A 16,997-nucleotide genomic window follows, 5' to 3' on the forward strand; every position below is an offset into this window, starting at 1 on the left:
TGCACTATGCTAATGTTTATGTAACAGTTGGGAAAGTTATGAATAGCTGCCTCCATGAATGGACTCTCTAATCGACACCTGTCATCACTTTTTAATGCTGAAAAATTTGTTCTGGGGTTTAAAAGCTAATTTTTTCAAACCCTTTTGGACACCAAATACTTCTTTGCATGAAATTTTAAGATGCTGAATACTGGCACAAAACCGCAGTCGTGAGCCCTGAAAACTGTAAACCTTTGTGCACCTTTTGCCGGTGGGATAGAAGCGGGAACAGCTGAGTCCGTCCCAGGCGCAGTAGGGGTCTCTGGCGAGGCAGCAGTCAGCGCAGGCCGAGCCGTAAGCGTGACAACGGTGCAGGGAGACCTGCGAGACCCCGAACTCCGAGCTGACGTACAGCTGTTGCTGCAAAGCAAACAGTTCAAATGTCAGCCGCCCTGTTTGTCTTAATAAGTGGCCGGCTGACAGGAAAATGAGTCAGAGCGGTGAAAAAATTATGGCTTATTATTTCCTTGGAAGGCTTATTATGCGCAGGAGATTTCTGTTTCATGCATCACATAGTAGCCACAGACAATGAATAACACATTTAAACAATAAAACTGCAAGTTAATACGTGAGGAAAGCAAAGTTGGAAGGACACCTACTTTTTTGGAGGATATTCTCAGGTTTGTAACAGGAGCTTGATTCTGAAAAACAGCACAGAGAAGGACCCAGTTCAGAGCGTTTAGACGGTTATTTCTATCAAGCTTTTAAATAGCTGACAACATTTTGGGGAAGTAAACATATTTGCTTTCTTGCAGAGAGTCTGATGATTAGATTAATACCTCTCTTGCTACCACCAGCAGCTGGTTAGCTTAGCTTAGCACAAAGAGTGGAAACGCAGCTAGCATGGCTCGGCTAGGTGAGAAATCCAACTTCCAGCGCCTCTAAGATCACTAATTAACACGTAATTTCTTATTTTTATGATCCTGCCGGAAACAGAAGCGCAAAAACAACTTAAATGGAGGGGTTATGTATGCTAGGCTAACTAGCTGCACGTGTTAGCTTCATATTTGCAGACCACGTCTTGGCAAGAAAGTGAACAAACGTGAACGTATTTTCTATCGCACAAAACAGCTCATCAAACTCAGTCATAGCAGAGAGGGTCGCCGTCTAGATCAGCTTCTCTCCAGATGTCTTTAACCTTCTAGGATAAATTTATTTATTGTCTCTTGCGAATAAATCTCCCCGGTGAATAACAACAAAGCAGCCATGGTCTTTACGTCTGATCACAGGTTGATCGCACTTATAGTGATTTAAGCTAAGATAAAACAGCATGTGCGAGGGTTCACTCGGGGCAACTGTTGCAGCATGCGAGCTGTTTCCCATCACTCCACGCTGCATTACACTACAGAACATCCATCTCCTGAATGCCACCCTTCTTTTGTCTGTCTGCCCCCCTCCGGCCTTTGTGCCGTGGCCAAGCTCGCCCTCCTCCTCCCGGCCTTTGATTTTGGGAGGGAAAAAGGATGAAAGTGGAGTAGAAGAGAAAACAGACAGCTGACCTTAAACACTTCCAGCTCCTCCAGGATCAGATCTTCATGCAGGGAGTGATTGCTTGGCAGCACAATCACCTTCTGCACTGTACCTTTGTCTGGGGGCAGAAAGCAGACATGTCATGCGTTGTAACCGCACACACACATTAAATGACCGTGTGAAACAGATACGGCTGTGCCCAGACATGTGCGCCGTCAGTCAAACTAGAATACAACCGCTGGTGAAAAAAAATAAACTCCGAGTCTGTTTTCCTTTGCCCGTGTTTGCTTTTGAATTAGGCATGATAGCCACGGCCAGCCCCCACAGCAAAACCGACTGTGGCAGGAGTGGGAATGGAAGCTCTTAAGCCCACACAAGGGAGGACGAGGGCCGCGGAAAGGGCAAAAAGCAACACTCTCATCATCAATGCGGCTGTTTTGTCCTGGGAGTTTGAGCAGCAGAGCAGCGGGAGAGGGAGTGACGGTAACGGCTCCTGGAAATGCCTGATAAGAGCGTCTCCGCCATCCTTCAGACAAAGCAGCGTTTTCGGGCTCAGATACGGAGAGACAGCGCTGGCTTTTCTTCAAGAAAACCAGGCAGGACAGGCCGAGCGGAGGGGGCTGCCTGATAAACGCAAGCAGCTGTGAGAGAGAGTCCCACGGCGGCCTGCTGAATGCAAACATGTGCACAAGCGGACACGAATGCATGCTTAATTATGTACGCACGCACATATTATTCTGTTTAACCTCTGTGTAATAAGAGAAGAAAAAACAATGTTTCCAAACTCACACATTTCCAAAATGATTAAATGATCTCAGCTCGGCTTTCATTATGTACTTCTAAACTGGAGATTTCACATGTCTAAGATACATTTGTGAAAAATAGAAATGAGGTTTGCATTGGCTTAATCTGAGAGAAAAGTGGTGCTACAATTGCACCGGTTCTCCCACGATGCCACTGTCCCCCTAGTGCTCCATGACGACTGCCCCAGAGGATTACTGGTACCTGTGAATGTGGATGTGGAAGTTTGTTTGTCACTACTGAACTGTACTACCGTCTGCTGCATTTCAAGATGTGAGGCATTTCTTCCACCAAGGCCAAATCGCTATCTTGAAATATTGTGTATCCACCGCGTGATTTGGATCCGCTCCAAAATTCAATGGGTTCTTCCTTGACCCTTGCTAGACCTCCTTGCACCAAGTTTCATAAAAAAATTGGGCGAGCGGTTTTTCTGTAATCCTGCTGACAAACAGACGAAGAGGATCAACTGATAACATGATCTTTGGTGGAGGTAGATAAAAAGATTGATGTTTGATCAAAACCAGTTAAGATGAAGTGATATGGTTAAAGTCCTCTCTTGAAGGACCTTGTCTCGCAGCCCTGTCTATGATGTTTTTGTGGCATAATGATGATGATAAGAATCTACATGCTGAGCCACGCTGCCAACACACTCACAGTATATTAACCCCTCTGTTATCGGTTTACCTGATAACCAGCTGTGGCAATGGGACTCCACTCAACAATCATTTACTTGTGAAGCACCCCACTGACGTAGCTCACAACACATTTACATATATGTCAGCTGATAATAAGAAATTGCTGTAGAAGAACTGCAAAGATTTGTCTGAAAAGTTAATTTTTTTAACTGTAAAATGTCCTGCTTTGAACATATTTTGGTCACAGTTCTTCTATTATTCTTCTTAAGCATCCTTATGAATAGAATAGTTTGTTTAAGATAAAAAGAATTTTAGCTAATTTGCTGTTATTGGATTCTTTACACTTTATCAGCCTCAAAAATCCAGTATAGGACTATAATGCTCATTGCACTGAGGAAAACATTCCTCTTAATTTATTTCAGTATTACAAGAAATGTAAATTTCTGAATAGAATTTTAACATGAGCTTCACATATATCACAAAACCAAACATACGAACTGATCTGCAGGACCTGTCTACATTCATACCTGTACCCAGGAAGAGCACTTGGTAGTTGCCGTCGGCAGCCATGACCTGGTCCACAGCCACTGATGTGTATTTGTAGTCCGCGTTGGTCCGGACCACCAGGGGTCTCCTCCCCACTGGATAGATGGGGTTGAACATGACCGGATGGTTCCGTACGAAGGTCACCACCTCGTCCGGGAACTCCTTTGTTGTCTGGATGTCAGGTGTGAAAGCTCCACCTGGACACTGGAGGACAACATGAACTTAATGAGAAATACTTAGTTCAGCTGTTGATTGCATATGAATATTCTTTAGCTGTGTCGCTGTTCCTTCTTTGGCAAAAGGTTGTTAAATCATTGATGTTATTTATTCATTTTTCAGGAAGGAGGCTGGTAATACAAGACTTTTTCTTCTTGGGTTAAGATGAATATTTCATGTGTAATTTTGTTGAATCATGCACTGAAATAACCAACGAATGAATGAGTGAGTGGCCTCGAGATGAACTCACAGTTCCGGGCCTTGGATAAGGGATGCGCCCCTGGAAGGCCACCCACTGGAAGTTGGGCCCCTCTCTGTGGGCGAAGGGCCCGTTGAAGACGGTGAGGATGTCGGCCATGTTGTACACACACACTGCCGAGCCTTTAAAGACGGAGCTGAGGAAATGAGACGCATATTTTAATGAAACACAACAGTGGGAACTCAACTGCAGTCACAACCTGGAAACCCACCCAGCTAAAATATTCTGCAGATCTGTTTTCATGGGTGTGCGATGCAGTCTGGGTGTCAGCTCACCTATTTCCCCCCTCACTGATCTGATGTGGTTTGGCTTAGTCACTTAAAACCACGCTGCTTTGCACATAAAAGAAGCTTTGTTGAAAAAAGGGGAACAGGCGCATATTGTGCAAAGTGGAGACAGAGGAAGAAATACAGTGTGGAGATAGGAATAACATTGAGTTAAGAGACCTCAAGGGCCTCAGTGTTTGGTTTGGGTGTTCTTTGAGCCAGGATACACGACCGTAGCCGCTCTCTGATCCTGAGGTAACAAGTGGTTCGAGGGCCTGTGGCAGTGTCACCGTAGGTTAACCAGACAAACTCAATTAGAGATCAGAACAGACGGATCAAGTGTCCAAATTGGCCATCCCAACCCCGCTGACTGTAACTGTGGGCCGGACAACAAGAGTTAGTTTGATTGGTTTATTCAGTGTGGTTTTCTTAATTGACCACAGATGTTTAGAAAGCATGTGATAAACGTTTCTTTCCTCCATTTCTTATGTCAGAAATCATTATGTTTAAATGATGCTCATCATCATTTCACAAGTAGAAGAAATTCACTGCTCCTGAGCTCATGTATTAATCTCCTTTATCCAATCATGTGTTCACAAAGTGGTGAACCTCGCTCCATCCTCGCTTGTGAACCACTGAGCCTTTCCAGGATGCTCCTCTCATACCCAATCATGATGCTATCACCTGTTACCAGTGAAGCTGATGAGGTCAAACATTAAACATATTCCCTTTCAGTTGAGTATATACATGAGAAAATTATCACATTCTGTTTCATTTATGTTTTATGCAGAGGCCCACTTAGGAATTGGGGTTGTACTATCGTAAGGAAATAATACACAGTCAGTCAGTCAGTCAGTCAGTCAGTCTTTGTGTTCGTCTATCTGCTTATCTGTCTGTATTCACTGAACCATTCAACATTGGGTTTTTAAGATACACTGAAAAGAAAAAAGGTGGCCAGGTTCAGGTTTTATCTATCAGAAAAACGCAATAATGAAATTCTCTCTGCACTCAGAAATCCAGCAGTGTATGATTACGATGTGCTCGTAGAACAAAAATACTTACCATGTCGTAGATATTCTGCATCAGCGCGTACTATAAATGATAAACTGCTGCTTGCCACCACGATGTCTTTATGTAAGATGCCCTTTGACAAAGACATGCCCTCCCTCTGACACCCAGTCTGTGATTAACATAACCACTGAGACCTGCAGGAATGTTACAGCTGGCTTTATCGCCGCCGGCCTCACCTCGTGGACGTGAAGACTCCAAACACCAACAGGCCCTTGGGCTGATCCGTTTCCAGCAAAAACATGCTTTCTGAAAGGGAAAACACACATGTGCACACGTGTAGCACCTTCAACAAATTCCCTATATCCAGTATCTCCTCATCCTGCAGGCGAGGTTGCCAAAAAGTGATGAATTAATAACAGCACGTGGTGAAAGACGGATCGGTCTGACCAGTAAATGGAAAAGCAGGACTAAAATGCCGTGTGCTGATGTTTGTAGTGTTCGCAGCTAAGAAAGGACTGGAATAACATGCTCATGAATGAATACAAGAACAAAAACAACAGGCCAGTTGTTATGAAGACTGATAAAAGGCTACAGGTCTAATCCAGACCAAACAAAGGGAGTTCCACAGATTGTTTATGGAGAAAGCGATCGCTGGAAACTTTGGAACGAAAATAGCGAGCGTCCATGAATTAGGATGGTTTCTGGCCAGTTTTCTAAAATACGAAGTTTGTTTAAAATTTTTTCCATAGAGCATGAAAATAAAATGGAGCTCTCAGTAAATAAAAGGAAAATCTAAAAACAATCTTTTCCCTCGTTTTACTCACCCAGCTCGTCAAAGTGAGTTTCGGTGCCGTCTTCCTCCAGGACCGAACACACCATCCTGGCTTTGAGGAAGGTCGTCCATTTGTTCACCAGGCTCCGCTGCCCCCCGATGTCATTCTGCAGACGAGAGCTGCACTTAGCAAAGCAACGCACACTCCTGATTTAATTGGGCCCAGACAAAGGCACTCACGGGACACACTCTGGCCACCATGGTGTGGATATTTTTAGTGTTTCCGCTGTTATCCGTCAGCCTCTCGCGGAAGAAGAAGTACAACTTGGCGTCATTGGGGTCGGTTCCATCAGGTATCAGGTGGGCGTCGATGAAGATCGGCTCTAAATGAAATAAAGGAATGCGTGGAGGCTTTATTTACAGCGATAAATGCATGAAAACAGTCAATCAATACAGTACGTTTAAAATCTCACCACTAAGCCACTTAGAGTTGTGCTGGTCTGTCCGCACTGCATTTCTCTTGGTCAGGCTCCTGAAGATGGCAGCATCTGTCCCCATGAAGTCAATGTACATGCCTGAGAACAGCTCCTGGTCTACAGGACACACAGGCAATAAATCAGCATTACGCTCACATGTTTTGCAGAGCCTAGAAATAAATCTACAGCTCCTCTCGAAACCAAGAAAACACTGAAACGGCCTCAGACAGTGAAGATATTCTGGATAACATACACCAACATTTCATTTTATGGCTGATAAATAATACAGTCTGTGTGTGTCCTGCTACCAATAAGAGCAGCTTCATGCTTTTTATCATTCCTTTACTCTCACTTCATCCTCCATCAGTTCCAGACCATGTGTTTTGAAGGATATGGGGCAAGTTAGTGGAGGATAAGGGGTATGTGGCCCGCGTCCAAGCTGGCTTGCTAAATAGCGAGTGTCGACAGCACTCAGAGTGTCCAAAACATGACGATGGGGAACACGAAGTGCAGATTTTATGGAGCCCAGACGGTGCCTGTGATTGTCCTCTGAGGACCGGAGTGCTGCATCTCTGCTTCCACGGCTTCGCCTTTGACTCTATTTGGCAGAGCGCCTTCCTTTCCGCCCCTTCGCGCTGTCCCGGCCTCCCCTCCTTGGCATCTCCGAAGGCGCTGGCTGGCTGGCAAAGCCGCTGCTGACACGGCCATGCTCAGGTGTCAGAAAGGGGAGCTGAGGGTGCAATGTGTCGCCTTTAGTCGTGTCAACGGCAACCCAACACCCCTCGACCAATCAGAGATCAAAGGAGAGCAAGGGGGAGAGGGGAGGGTACGGCCTGACCTGACGGAGGCACTGCATTAGCCTTGAGTGGAGCTCACTTTTTGTGCAGAGAAATGTAAATAAGCATACTGATGCTGTGGCTACGGCAGTATATCTAATAAAATAGCTGACTGACATTTGAAGGCTCCATTAGTTGGAGATGTGCTGTCATTTGTGGTGCGTTAGGCCCGCTGACTGCTGCTGACAGCCCCGTACGTATAAATGTTGATAAAAGGTGTTCTTTTGGTTGGTTATTCAAGATGTCTGATGAAATATATTTCACTCAGTAAGTGGAACGTGGAGGTGTTGCTAGTTAGCCCATCGCGTTAGCACGCAATGTAATAAAACCCCAATTTAATATATATGTCAGAGTTCATAGATAAAGTGTTATATTGCAGCACTCTAAACCCTCACAGAACAAATTCTAAGGTCATACAACCATCTCCAGTTGTACCGTGATGTCAACGCTTCTGTCACATGATAGTCTCGCCCGTCTCCGCCATCCATCCCACATGGCGTGAACGCAGCAAAGGCGAACAACGGCCAAACCATAAATTTCTTCTTTTTGGTATTTTTTAATTTGAAAACCTAGCAAAAAGGTGGAGGTAAGAGGCACCTACTGAGCATGATGGAGACTGTATTGACTTGTGGATTGAAGGAGCACCTCCCTTTTCCAGATTCAGTCCTCGAGTCGATGTGAAATACTTGTTCCTGTCACAGAGAAAAGAGGAAGTCAGAGAATTGGGAGACAGGTTTATATGATTCCGTCTAGTGGCCTCTGCTGCAATAAAACTGCATGCATGAGCGTACCAAATGTCCAACAAGATAGCCCTGCTCGCGTTTCCCTCCTTTTTTTGGATTTAAGGAGGCGCAGAAACGATCCCTGTTCTACCTTAACTGGCCCACGTGGGACTGTAAAAAGAACATTCCATTCGAGAGGAAAGGAGGAATTTCCCTGCTAATGTGTTGGATAGCCATCTCTCCATCTCAGGTGGAGAGGCTGCCAAGACTCACCCCCCTCCTGCCAGCGGTCTGGATGGTCCAAGCCCATTTACAGTAACCTGGGTGAATTACAGAGCTTCCTGTCCCATTCTATTTAGATTTTACCCATGGTGGCAATGCAGCTTCCTTGAATGGGATGAGAGCGACGTCATCTGGGGATTATTTTTCCAGGGAAATGCGTCTGTTTGCCAAGAAGTTATGGAGGTAGACTGGATCCCTACGGTAGGTCCTGTCATTAACCTCCACAGTGCAAAACGTATCTGTTTTAATGAGGAATTTTTGATGCTACAACAGATCATTGAAGCCCCCATCCTTAAAAAAATGTCTTCTGTTTATTACCACTTTACTAGCATCTTTTGACCTTCATCGTCAATAAATATGCATGTGCAGAAAGGGTTGTTTTCTCCTCTGTGCTCACCTGAAATCTCAGTCAAAGATGTGACATCACACATACCTGTAGTTTGGAAGCCAATGCCAGCCGACTTATGCAAGTGTGATGTGGAAACTTGAAACCTCCAGCACACACACATGAAATTTATTGCATCAGGCTGTAAAATCGCGGATTCAGTTTCCAAATTACTCAAATTTTAAATGATTTAAACGAGTTAAAATTGTCTGGAGGGGATCTTTAAAATAACTTTCTTACAAAGAGTGACATCTGTTTGTATTGCTGAATGTTTCTGTGGTCTAACTCACACTCACACCCTTTAAAGATTTACAGACTAATTAAAAGACTAATTAACTCTTAAGAAGGACATTTATTGCAGTGTGTAATTCACAATGCATCTGAGGAGCGCTTTACAAAAATAAGACACAAAACCACAGACACATGCTAATAAATAATAATAAATAATGTCTGTTGCAACCATCCTATCAAGTTTCAAAGCACCGTTATAGTCTGGTTCGTGCTCTGAGGGCAAAGGTCCACGCTGAGCTCGCCGTCAACCTCCCACTGCTGCAGCTTGTTATACTTAACAGATCCCTTTTCTTCAGACACTGTTAGAGCTCAGAAGTTGCAAACAGAGCAGTCTGCCTTTCAAACAAAAAGCCCCCGAATGACAAAAGGCACCACAGTGCGGAAAGAGCCTGGTCGGGAGCTCTCTCGCTCTGCTTATTAGCGTTTGGCAGCGGTTTCCCGTCTGTGGCTAAATGCTGTTCACTCAGTGAGCACTTTTCTCCTGGAGGGCTTCCCTGCGCTCACTTACGGGGCCGTGTGGCCGGACATGAGAGCGCCCTCCATCCCCGACACCAGAGCTCCATTTTCTCCCTCTTATCCTCAGCATCTCCTCTCATGTGCCATCAAACCGAGTCCATAAAAACTTTGCCTACATAACGTTTTGAGGAGTCTCTCACATTTGTTTTTTACCGCATGGCGATGCTTGCTACGCTGCTGCCAGAAGAAAAACTGCCATCTGATGCTTCACATGAATTTAACTTTCACATATGCTGGCTGTCATCCACTTCACACCTTTCCAGTACTTGTTGACTCTGAATTACATTAATGGTGCTCTCATTTCCAGTAGAGAGTGGTGTAAAGAAATTATATTTCATATTATTGCAGGGATCGATCAAAGCATGTTAGATTTTGTTTTGAACCTCAATAAAATCTGATTTATCAAATAAGGTTGACAGTTTTCACACTATCCAGAAGATTCCCTAATGTGCTCCCAGTGCTCCCAGCTCTGCTCATCATACACACCTGTCCGCCATCAGCTCACCACCTCTCCCAGTCTGCTCACCTGCCTCTCATCAGCTTATCAGCCCACAGCTCGCCAACCATTCTGCACCAGACTGTGGTAGCTGCACCTCAGGTAGGCCACACCAGGTATTTCTGGTAGGCTACCTGCAACCGTTCCGACCCCAGGATGATGAATCCTGCTATGGCGAAGGCTTGACCATAATTTTGTCATGGTAGGATTTGTTATGGATGGCCTCCATAAGGCATTCTGACGCCTCTGTTTGTCATTTAAAGCGGAAGTGTAACTGATGATGCTAAAACTTGCCAGCAAGGTTTGCACGATTTGGCCATTTTGTCTGAGACGGCACAAAATTGCCTCATGTAAACATAGTAGATGATGGTGCAACAGAGTTTAACAGAGTTTCTGAATATCTTCAACTTGGAAAGAGCCTCTGCATGCCTGCTAACAGCCGGTTAGCTACCAAGCTACCTCACTTTCTCCATTCCCCCCTGGTCTGTGTCCTTCCACTCATCGCACTCAGGGCAACACAAACGGTCAACATTAACAGTGTTTTTAGGGAGTAATAAAGAGGAAGAGACTTTTGAATTACTGTCCCAAGTGAGCAATAGGATGACTTAACTCCATTAAGTGAATGTCATTAGGTTTATTTTTAAATAACCACAGAGGGATCACATATTCTTTCTTTTCTCTCTATTTTTAGCTTTACAGAACGTTCCATCACCAAACCCCCTTCACATTATTCTAGATTTAATTATACCACATCCACACATTAAGTATAAGCACTTACAATTTATGATTAGAGGCACAAAACGTTCTTATTTTCTCCACATTTGAGGCGTCAGTGTTGTAGCATCACTCAGCAGCCTGCAGTGTATCCTCGAGTGATTTAATGGCCAGCTGGAGTGAATAATCTACTGAGCACATGGACAGTTTTGGCCTCATAGTATTGGCTGTGTTTACCACCAGGCCAGCGTCCACAGAACATGGTTCATACCGGCACGAGTTTGTATGTTTAGTGAAGTGAATCTGTCAGCGGGGTCCCACCTCCGGTCTGCGGCCCCTGTTGATGTACACACAGACGGGACTGTACGCTCCGCTGCCACACATGAACAAATGCGTTCTGTTATAAGGCTGCACCACCCGGATGAAGTTCCCACAGCCGTGCTGGAAAATACAGGTAAACAAAGAGAGACACGTAAAACGCTGGAGAAGAAGAATTCAGACCGTCAAACCCACAGGTTATTGTTATGAGAGGCCTTTTAAAGCTAAAGATATGACGTTTTTGAGAGAGGAAATAACACATTGTTCTGATTACAAATGGAAAATTGAATTCACAAGCAATAAAATGCACCATTGATCAATTCAAAGCACTCAGGAGTTTTAGCCTGTCTCGGTCTGGTATGACCAGTAGCTTATGATGGCTAATGTTCGCTCATTTTAACATTGAAAAGCAGTGTATGAAAAGCAGTTGGCAACACTCCTCCAATCCCACTGCACTGTAAAAAAAAATGATTGCTGTTCATGTTTTCTTTAATCTCAGCTATGACACAATGCACTAACAGAGGATAAAGTCTACTTCCTGGTGTGTAGCCAAGTGAACAGAACTTTTTTTTTCATCTCTCCAGAAGTATCCTGTTCCATATGAGGGAGTAATTCAAAGTTATCTCACTTGCTATGATGGTTATACAATGACATGCTGCACGATCAAACAACCCCACAGCTCGCTGGTCTGGTATTAAGGCCGGTGGAAAAAAGAGCGTCAGTGGTATATGTGATATATCTAGGTAAGGCGGATTACTGATCTGTCTCCATCTCTGCTTTCACTTCCCAAACCCGAGCGGCAGCAACAGGAGTGCTGGACTTTGCGGCTAATTAAGCCTGAGCTTGCAGCAAACGAGTGGAGAAAGGAAGAGGGAGAGGAGAGGAGCGGGGAGGAGAGGAAGACGCATCCAGGGAGCCGTCAGGAACTTGGCCGGGGCTGCAGGAATGGCAGCTGCTGCAGCTCACGGTCGGCGCTCGGCTCCGCTGAGGGCTGTCGACGAAGAACAACGGAATTTTCACCGTCACACGCCCATCTCTGTTATTTATCTTCCTCGCCCTTATCTCCCGCTGTCTCTCTTGCTTTATCCTCACTTTTATCACCCATTTATCTCATCGCACCCTCCTTCAACCCTCGCACACCCACCGGGTCTGTGGCCATATCTGTCAGCTGTCACAGAGCCACATATACAGCGCATGTAGCTTCCTCTCCACACACACATGCAGCCTTTATGACTGCACCCAGCCTCATGGCCTCAAGTTCAAGTGGTGGTCACATTGAGTTTAAAGTGGAACAAACAGGGCTAATCAACCCGGTTGGTCTATGGTTCTCCTTCTATGCCACCGTCCAGTGCAAGCCCCGTTTCACCACAGATTGTATCGGAGAAGAGGAACTCAATATATACAGAAGAGGAGGGTAACCATAACAGAGGGATGGGGGCTTATGAGGAAACCCACGAGGAAGGAGCATTATGGAAGAGAGAAAATGAAACATACTGCGGTAAAAAAAAAAAAAAAAAAAAGAGTAGGAAAAAGTGACAAAGTGGAAAAATAGTAAGGAAGAGAAACTGAAATTTGTATAAGAGAAGCTAAAAGTACAGAAAAAGGGGGGATGGCAGGAGGAAGAAGGGGGCCATTGAGTGGCTCCACACTGAGATGGCTCACCCAAATATTTCTGGGAGCCTGTCTGTGACTCAGAGCAGCACAAATCACTCAGTGGCTGGAAACAGCTTCTCTTTTCCTGCAGCAGCATGTTGCACAAAGCCCCGGTTCTGTTCCTCCAGCTGCCGTCAGGGGATGGAGAGATGCTGCAGAATGTAGGACAGGCAGGCAGCGCTGGTCGGCGTCTCAGGCTTTTCATGGCAACTTGTGCTTTTACTTTGAGAATTAGGGTTTCAATTTATATAAAAAGTTGCTTGGGTGCACTTTAAAAACTCTCTCTGTATTCCACTGCGGTGTCTATAGGCAGCTGTGCATGCACTCATTCCAGAGCAACCCAATTAGGGGGAAAACAGAGGCGGAGGAGGAATCAGTCTTCTGAGTCCTACTGTATGTCTTCATTAAATCTTGTTGCAGCTAACAAGTGCTGCTGAGAATCAGGCCGGGTTATGAAATCTCTGCGTCAATGAGCCGCGTCCCATTTGCGAGCTTTGATTCTGGTTTATTTTTCTACTCTGCTCCGCGGCCCTCGATCCTCCCACGCCTCGCTCGCGTCCTGACAAACTGCGCCGATGGCCAGGAGGGCTCCGGGCCAGTCGGTGACCCTGCAGACATCTGCTCCCTGCTGCACATGTGGTTGGACCTGACACAAACTCACAGATGGGAGGAGGAAATCCCAGGAGGCGGCACGCACAGTTCCGCTGAAGACCCACTTGGAGGAACAGATCTGGGAACAGCTGACAAAACCTTTAGTCTACATATTGACCATGATGGCGTAAAAGCAGGAGGGCTAGTTGAATATGCAGTTTTTCCTCATGTAATTCATTTGGTTAGCAACCATTTGCAAACTTTTGCCACTGATTATGGGATGTAAAACAGCGTGCACATCCAAATACAGTAAAATGCAGGTGTTGGACCAATAGAACTGCCATTTAATTACACTTAAGGGAGCTACAGTGTGCAGACCTTTTCCAAAGAAAGGAAGTACCGCTCAGTCAGTTTAACATGTGGATGTGGATCCATCCAGACCAATGCAGACCAGGTGCAAGATGGTTCAGTCCACTGCTGCCAATTCTAGTGGTGATGTGGAATAGACCAAGGCGTGACAGAAATAGGGCGTTCAAGACAGTTGGGACTGCTGCCAATGCTAGTGGTGATGTGGAATAGACCAAGTCGTGGCAGAAATAGGGGGTTCAAGACAGTTGGGACAATAGCGGTCTTTTAGTTGGGTAGGTAGATGGATGGTGTTATGAGATGGAGTAATTCATTTGTCACCAAGCCTGCATCCCACACTGAGTCTGACTGCTTTCATCAATGTTCTTATTACTGGACATTGACATTTTAGACATTGACATTTTATATCACATGGTCGATTTGCTTAGCAGCGATCCCTGCTATACAATGATAGTTATGAGATGATGTTAAAATTTAGCTAAGTCATAATGTCTGCACAACGAATCAGTATTTATACAGCAATATTCACCCTGAGGCTAGGTAGCATTAGCCACCATAAGCTAGTGGTCATACCAGACCAAGTAAGGCTGCATGAGCAAAAAACCCTGAAAGTATTTAAATGAGCAATGGTGCATTTTATTGGTAAGAATTCAACTGTTCAGTTTCTTAAGTGGAAGAACGTGTTGTCATGTATTTCAAGTTGCGTAGTTTTGCTTTAAACAGAACATTTAAGAGTAAAAATAAGAGATAACGCATGAAACAGCACAAGAAAGAAAACATTTCACCCACGTGAGGAAGAAGATATAAAACTAAGCTAAAACCTGCAGAAGAATTTGTGCTTTTGTGGTCTTGAAGATGAAAAATAAGTACTACATTAAACTTTGAAGCATGAACATCTTCTTGACCACTAGCAGCTATTAGCATTGTTGTTATCTTTTGGTAGAACTCTTAAAGGTTCCAAGAAATCCAGGATGAGGGGTCTTACCGTTGGGTCCTTTCCCGCCATTTGGCATTCTTCTATCTTGCTTGTGGACGCAGGCCAAAACACCTGGTGGGAAAAACAGCCCAGCATTTAAACAAGTGAAGGGAAGTGAGCACAGGAAGCCAGTAACAGACTGGAAGAGGCACAACATGCATGTGCCCACGTCAAGGTTTGATCATATCCTGCTTACACGGACAGAAATCATGGGGAAAATTAGGAGGACATGAACAAAAGAAATGTAAAAGCTTCAGTAGAAGTGTCAGTGATCACAGCCAGCTACCATCTGTGGAAAACGTGTGTTTTCAAACCCGAGAGAGGTGCTGAAAGGTCTGGCTCGATGAATACATCAAGCAATTTACTCGGAAAAATGACTGCGGTGCAGCACTCCCGGGGGGAACCTAAATGCTTCCCCATCTGTTTATGCACTTCAAACCTGTCAATTACACTGAAGATATCTCCTTCACCGCATACCCAATCAGTTATCAGAGACCTCCAGCATTTTCACGCCTCTTTTAAATAACCCCAAAACTGTCCTGATCGTGACAAATGTATGGTGCTTTGCACAGGTTAGAATAACAGCACTGCAGCAGTTTATAAAGCGCCTTACACACTTTATTTAATCCTCTGTGGTAGCGAGAGAAAAGAGACGGGAGCATCTGTCTGACCTTAAGCGTGCCGTGGGTGATGTTGTTAATGTCCATGGAGAGGACGTGGTCTTTGCAGCCCACATACATCCTGTCCTGGTCCTCGTCCATCTGCAGGATCCTGTAGTCCATGGCCTTGTCTGAGATACTGTAGTGTTCAAAGGACTGGGAGGCCTGCAGGTCTGAGAGACGCACACAGAGGAGGAAAAAAAAAGCTAAGGAAAACATGCAAATAAGCTTGTTTCCACACTGAGATGAGAGGGGGTCTCTCCTGCTTCGACTAAATTAAACTCGAGAGAGAGAGAGAGCTACATACAAGCCCACGTTAATCTCTCTCATCGAACCAAGAGATTTCCAAATCAGGTCTCTGTGCTTGAGCATGGGCGGTTTAAAAGGGATCTCAGAAGAAAACTCAACAAGACTTTTAGGATTTGCATGCTGCTCTTTAAACATGGGTCAGCTCTCACATAGTGTTGCCATTTGACATTGATGGTCGGTAGTTTACATACTAAGAGTTGGTATCAAACAACTGTAATGAGTCTGTAGCACCCGAAACTGTCAATAAACAAAAGTTTGCATTGAATTTCAGGTCAGATTTTATGCAGGAAATGTTCTTGCACGGCTGCTTAGTTTCAGACCTTTATTTTGTCAAATTAAAAAAGGGGTTCTGTGGAAATGCCTCAATGCAAGGTCTCAAAAATGTATTGCTCTGGTATTGGTGCCAAATTAGTATCTTCACCGCAAGTAAATTTGCTTATAAATATGCTTAAACTGCAGCCTTTTGGTACATGGGCAAGTAGCACAATATACATAGCAAGCATTTTTTTGCTCAGGCAAGTTCCTCGTCACCCCTATTGTAACAGCACAGTTCCTACTATGGTTGTAATCAAATATAATAAAATGATGTAAAATCTCAACAAATTGGAGGAAAGTCTTAATTATTATTATTAATCGTCTGATTTACTTCATCATTGGCTGAGATGCTAAACTAACCATGACGTTGATCTCCCAGTGATTTGCTGCTGAAGACACTTCACGTTTCACTTAGCTTTCATGGAGCTGGTTAAAGAGAAGCTGTGACTACAGAGGGGAGATACAGTGTATACTCGATGAAAACGTCCTCCTCTTCCTCTTCCACTCATTAAAAGCGCGCATTGTTCACACACGCGAAGTAAACACTCTCAGACAGTTATTTTCAGCCTATTTTAGCTCCGGAGATAGAGAACGCTCAACCATACCATCAAAGGCCTTCACTGTCAAAGCCAAACTCATACATATTTATCACTTTTTCAATCTGCACTGAGAGCAGGGGGCGGGGGGCAATGTAGATCTACACCCTCTATTTCCTCCCCTCCATTGACCCTCTCTGCGCTCTTTTGTATTCCCTCGTCTAATCAACAAACAGGTTGCCTTGTGCTTTGCTTCAATGCCTTGGGCTAAAGTCACATTTTCATTATTGTGTGACATGCGGTTTTGAGGCTGGAGCCTTTTATCTCGAGGGAAAGTGGCTTTCCTGTGGCACCACTCACTCTGATCACAGGCTGTTGTTTGGCACGTTCGCCCCGTAAATGCTGGAGCGTTTAACTTTAAGTAAAGACGAGTTAACCACTTGAGTCGCAGGCGAGTTTCCCACGACTCCTCACTCTCTGCAGCCGCTGTGTTCAGGTAAAATCGCCTTACATGGCTCACGCCTTGAAGCGAGAGCAGGTT

The 16,997-nt window shown here is 44.8% G+C and overlaps 1 protein-coding gene across 1 annotated transcript in view; it reads right to left on the bottom strand.

The window, feature by feature from the left end:
- Positions 1 to 16,997, bottom strand: part of sema3c (sema domain, immunoglobulin domain (Ig), short basic domain, secreted, (semaphorin) 3C) — a 35,399-nt gene that overhangs the window by 6,521 nt on the left and 11,881 nt on the right. The window contains exons 2-14 of the mRNA XM_041964412.1: positions 15,309 to 15,469; positions 14,647 to 14,709; positions 11,055 to 11,174; positions 7,929 to 8,019; positions 6,489 to 6,608; positions 6,256 to 6,398; positions 6,068 to 6,182; positions 5,480 to 5,549; positions 3,958 to 4,102; positions 3,473 to 3,695; positions 1,539 to 1,627; positions 639 to 680; positions 242 to 399 (exon numbers count right to left, since the gene is read on the bottom strand). Of these exons, the coding sequence (XP_041820346.1) occupies positions 242 to 399; positions 639 to 680; positions 1,539 to 1,627; positions 3,473 to 3,695; positions 3,958 to 4,102; positions 5,480 to 5,549; positions 6,068 to 6,182; positions 6,256 to 6,398; positions 6,489 to 6,608; positions 7,929 to 8,019; positions 11,055 to 11,174; positions 14,647 to 14,709; positions 15,309 to 15,469 (1,540 nt within the window). The remainder of the gene's footprint in view (positions 1 to 241; positions 400 to 638; positions 681 to 1,538; positions 1,628 to 3,472; positions 3,696 to 3,957; positions 4,103 to 5,479; positions 5,550 to 6,067; positions 6,183 to 6,255; positions 6,399 to 6,488; positions 6,609 to 7,928; positions 8,020 to 11,054; positions 11,175 to 14,646; positions 14,710 to 15,308; positions 15,470 to 16,997) is intronic.

The sequence above is a fragment of the Chelmon rostratus genome, chromosome 22, assembly GCF_017976325.1.
Source record: "Chelmon rostratus isolate fCheRos1 chromosome 22, fCheRos1.pri, whole genome shotgun sequence".
NCBI lineage: Eukaryota > Metazoa > Chordata > Actinopteri > Chaetodontiformes > Chaetodontidae > Chelmon > Chelmon rostratus.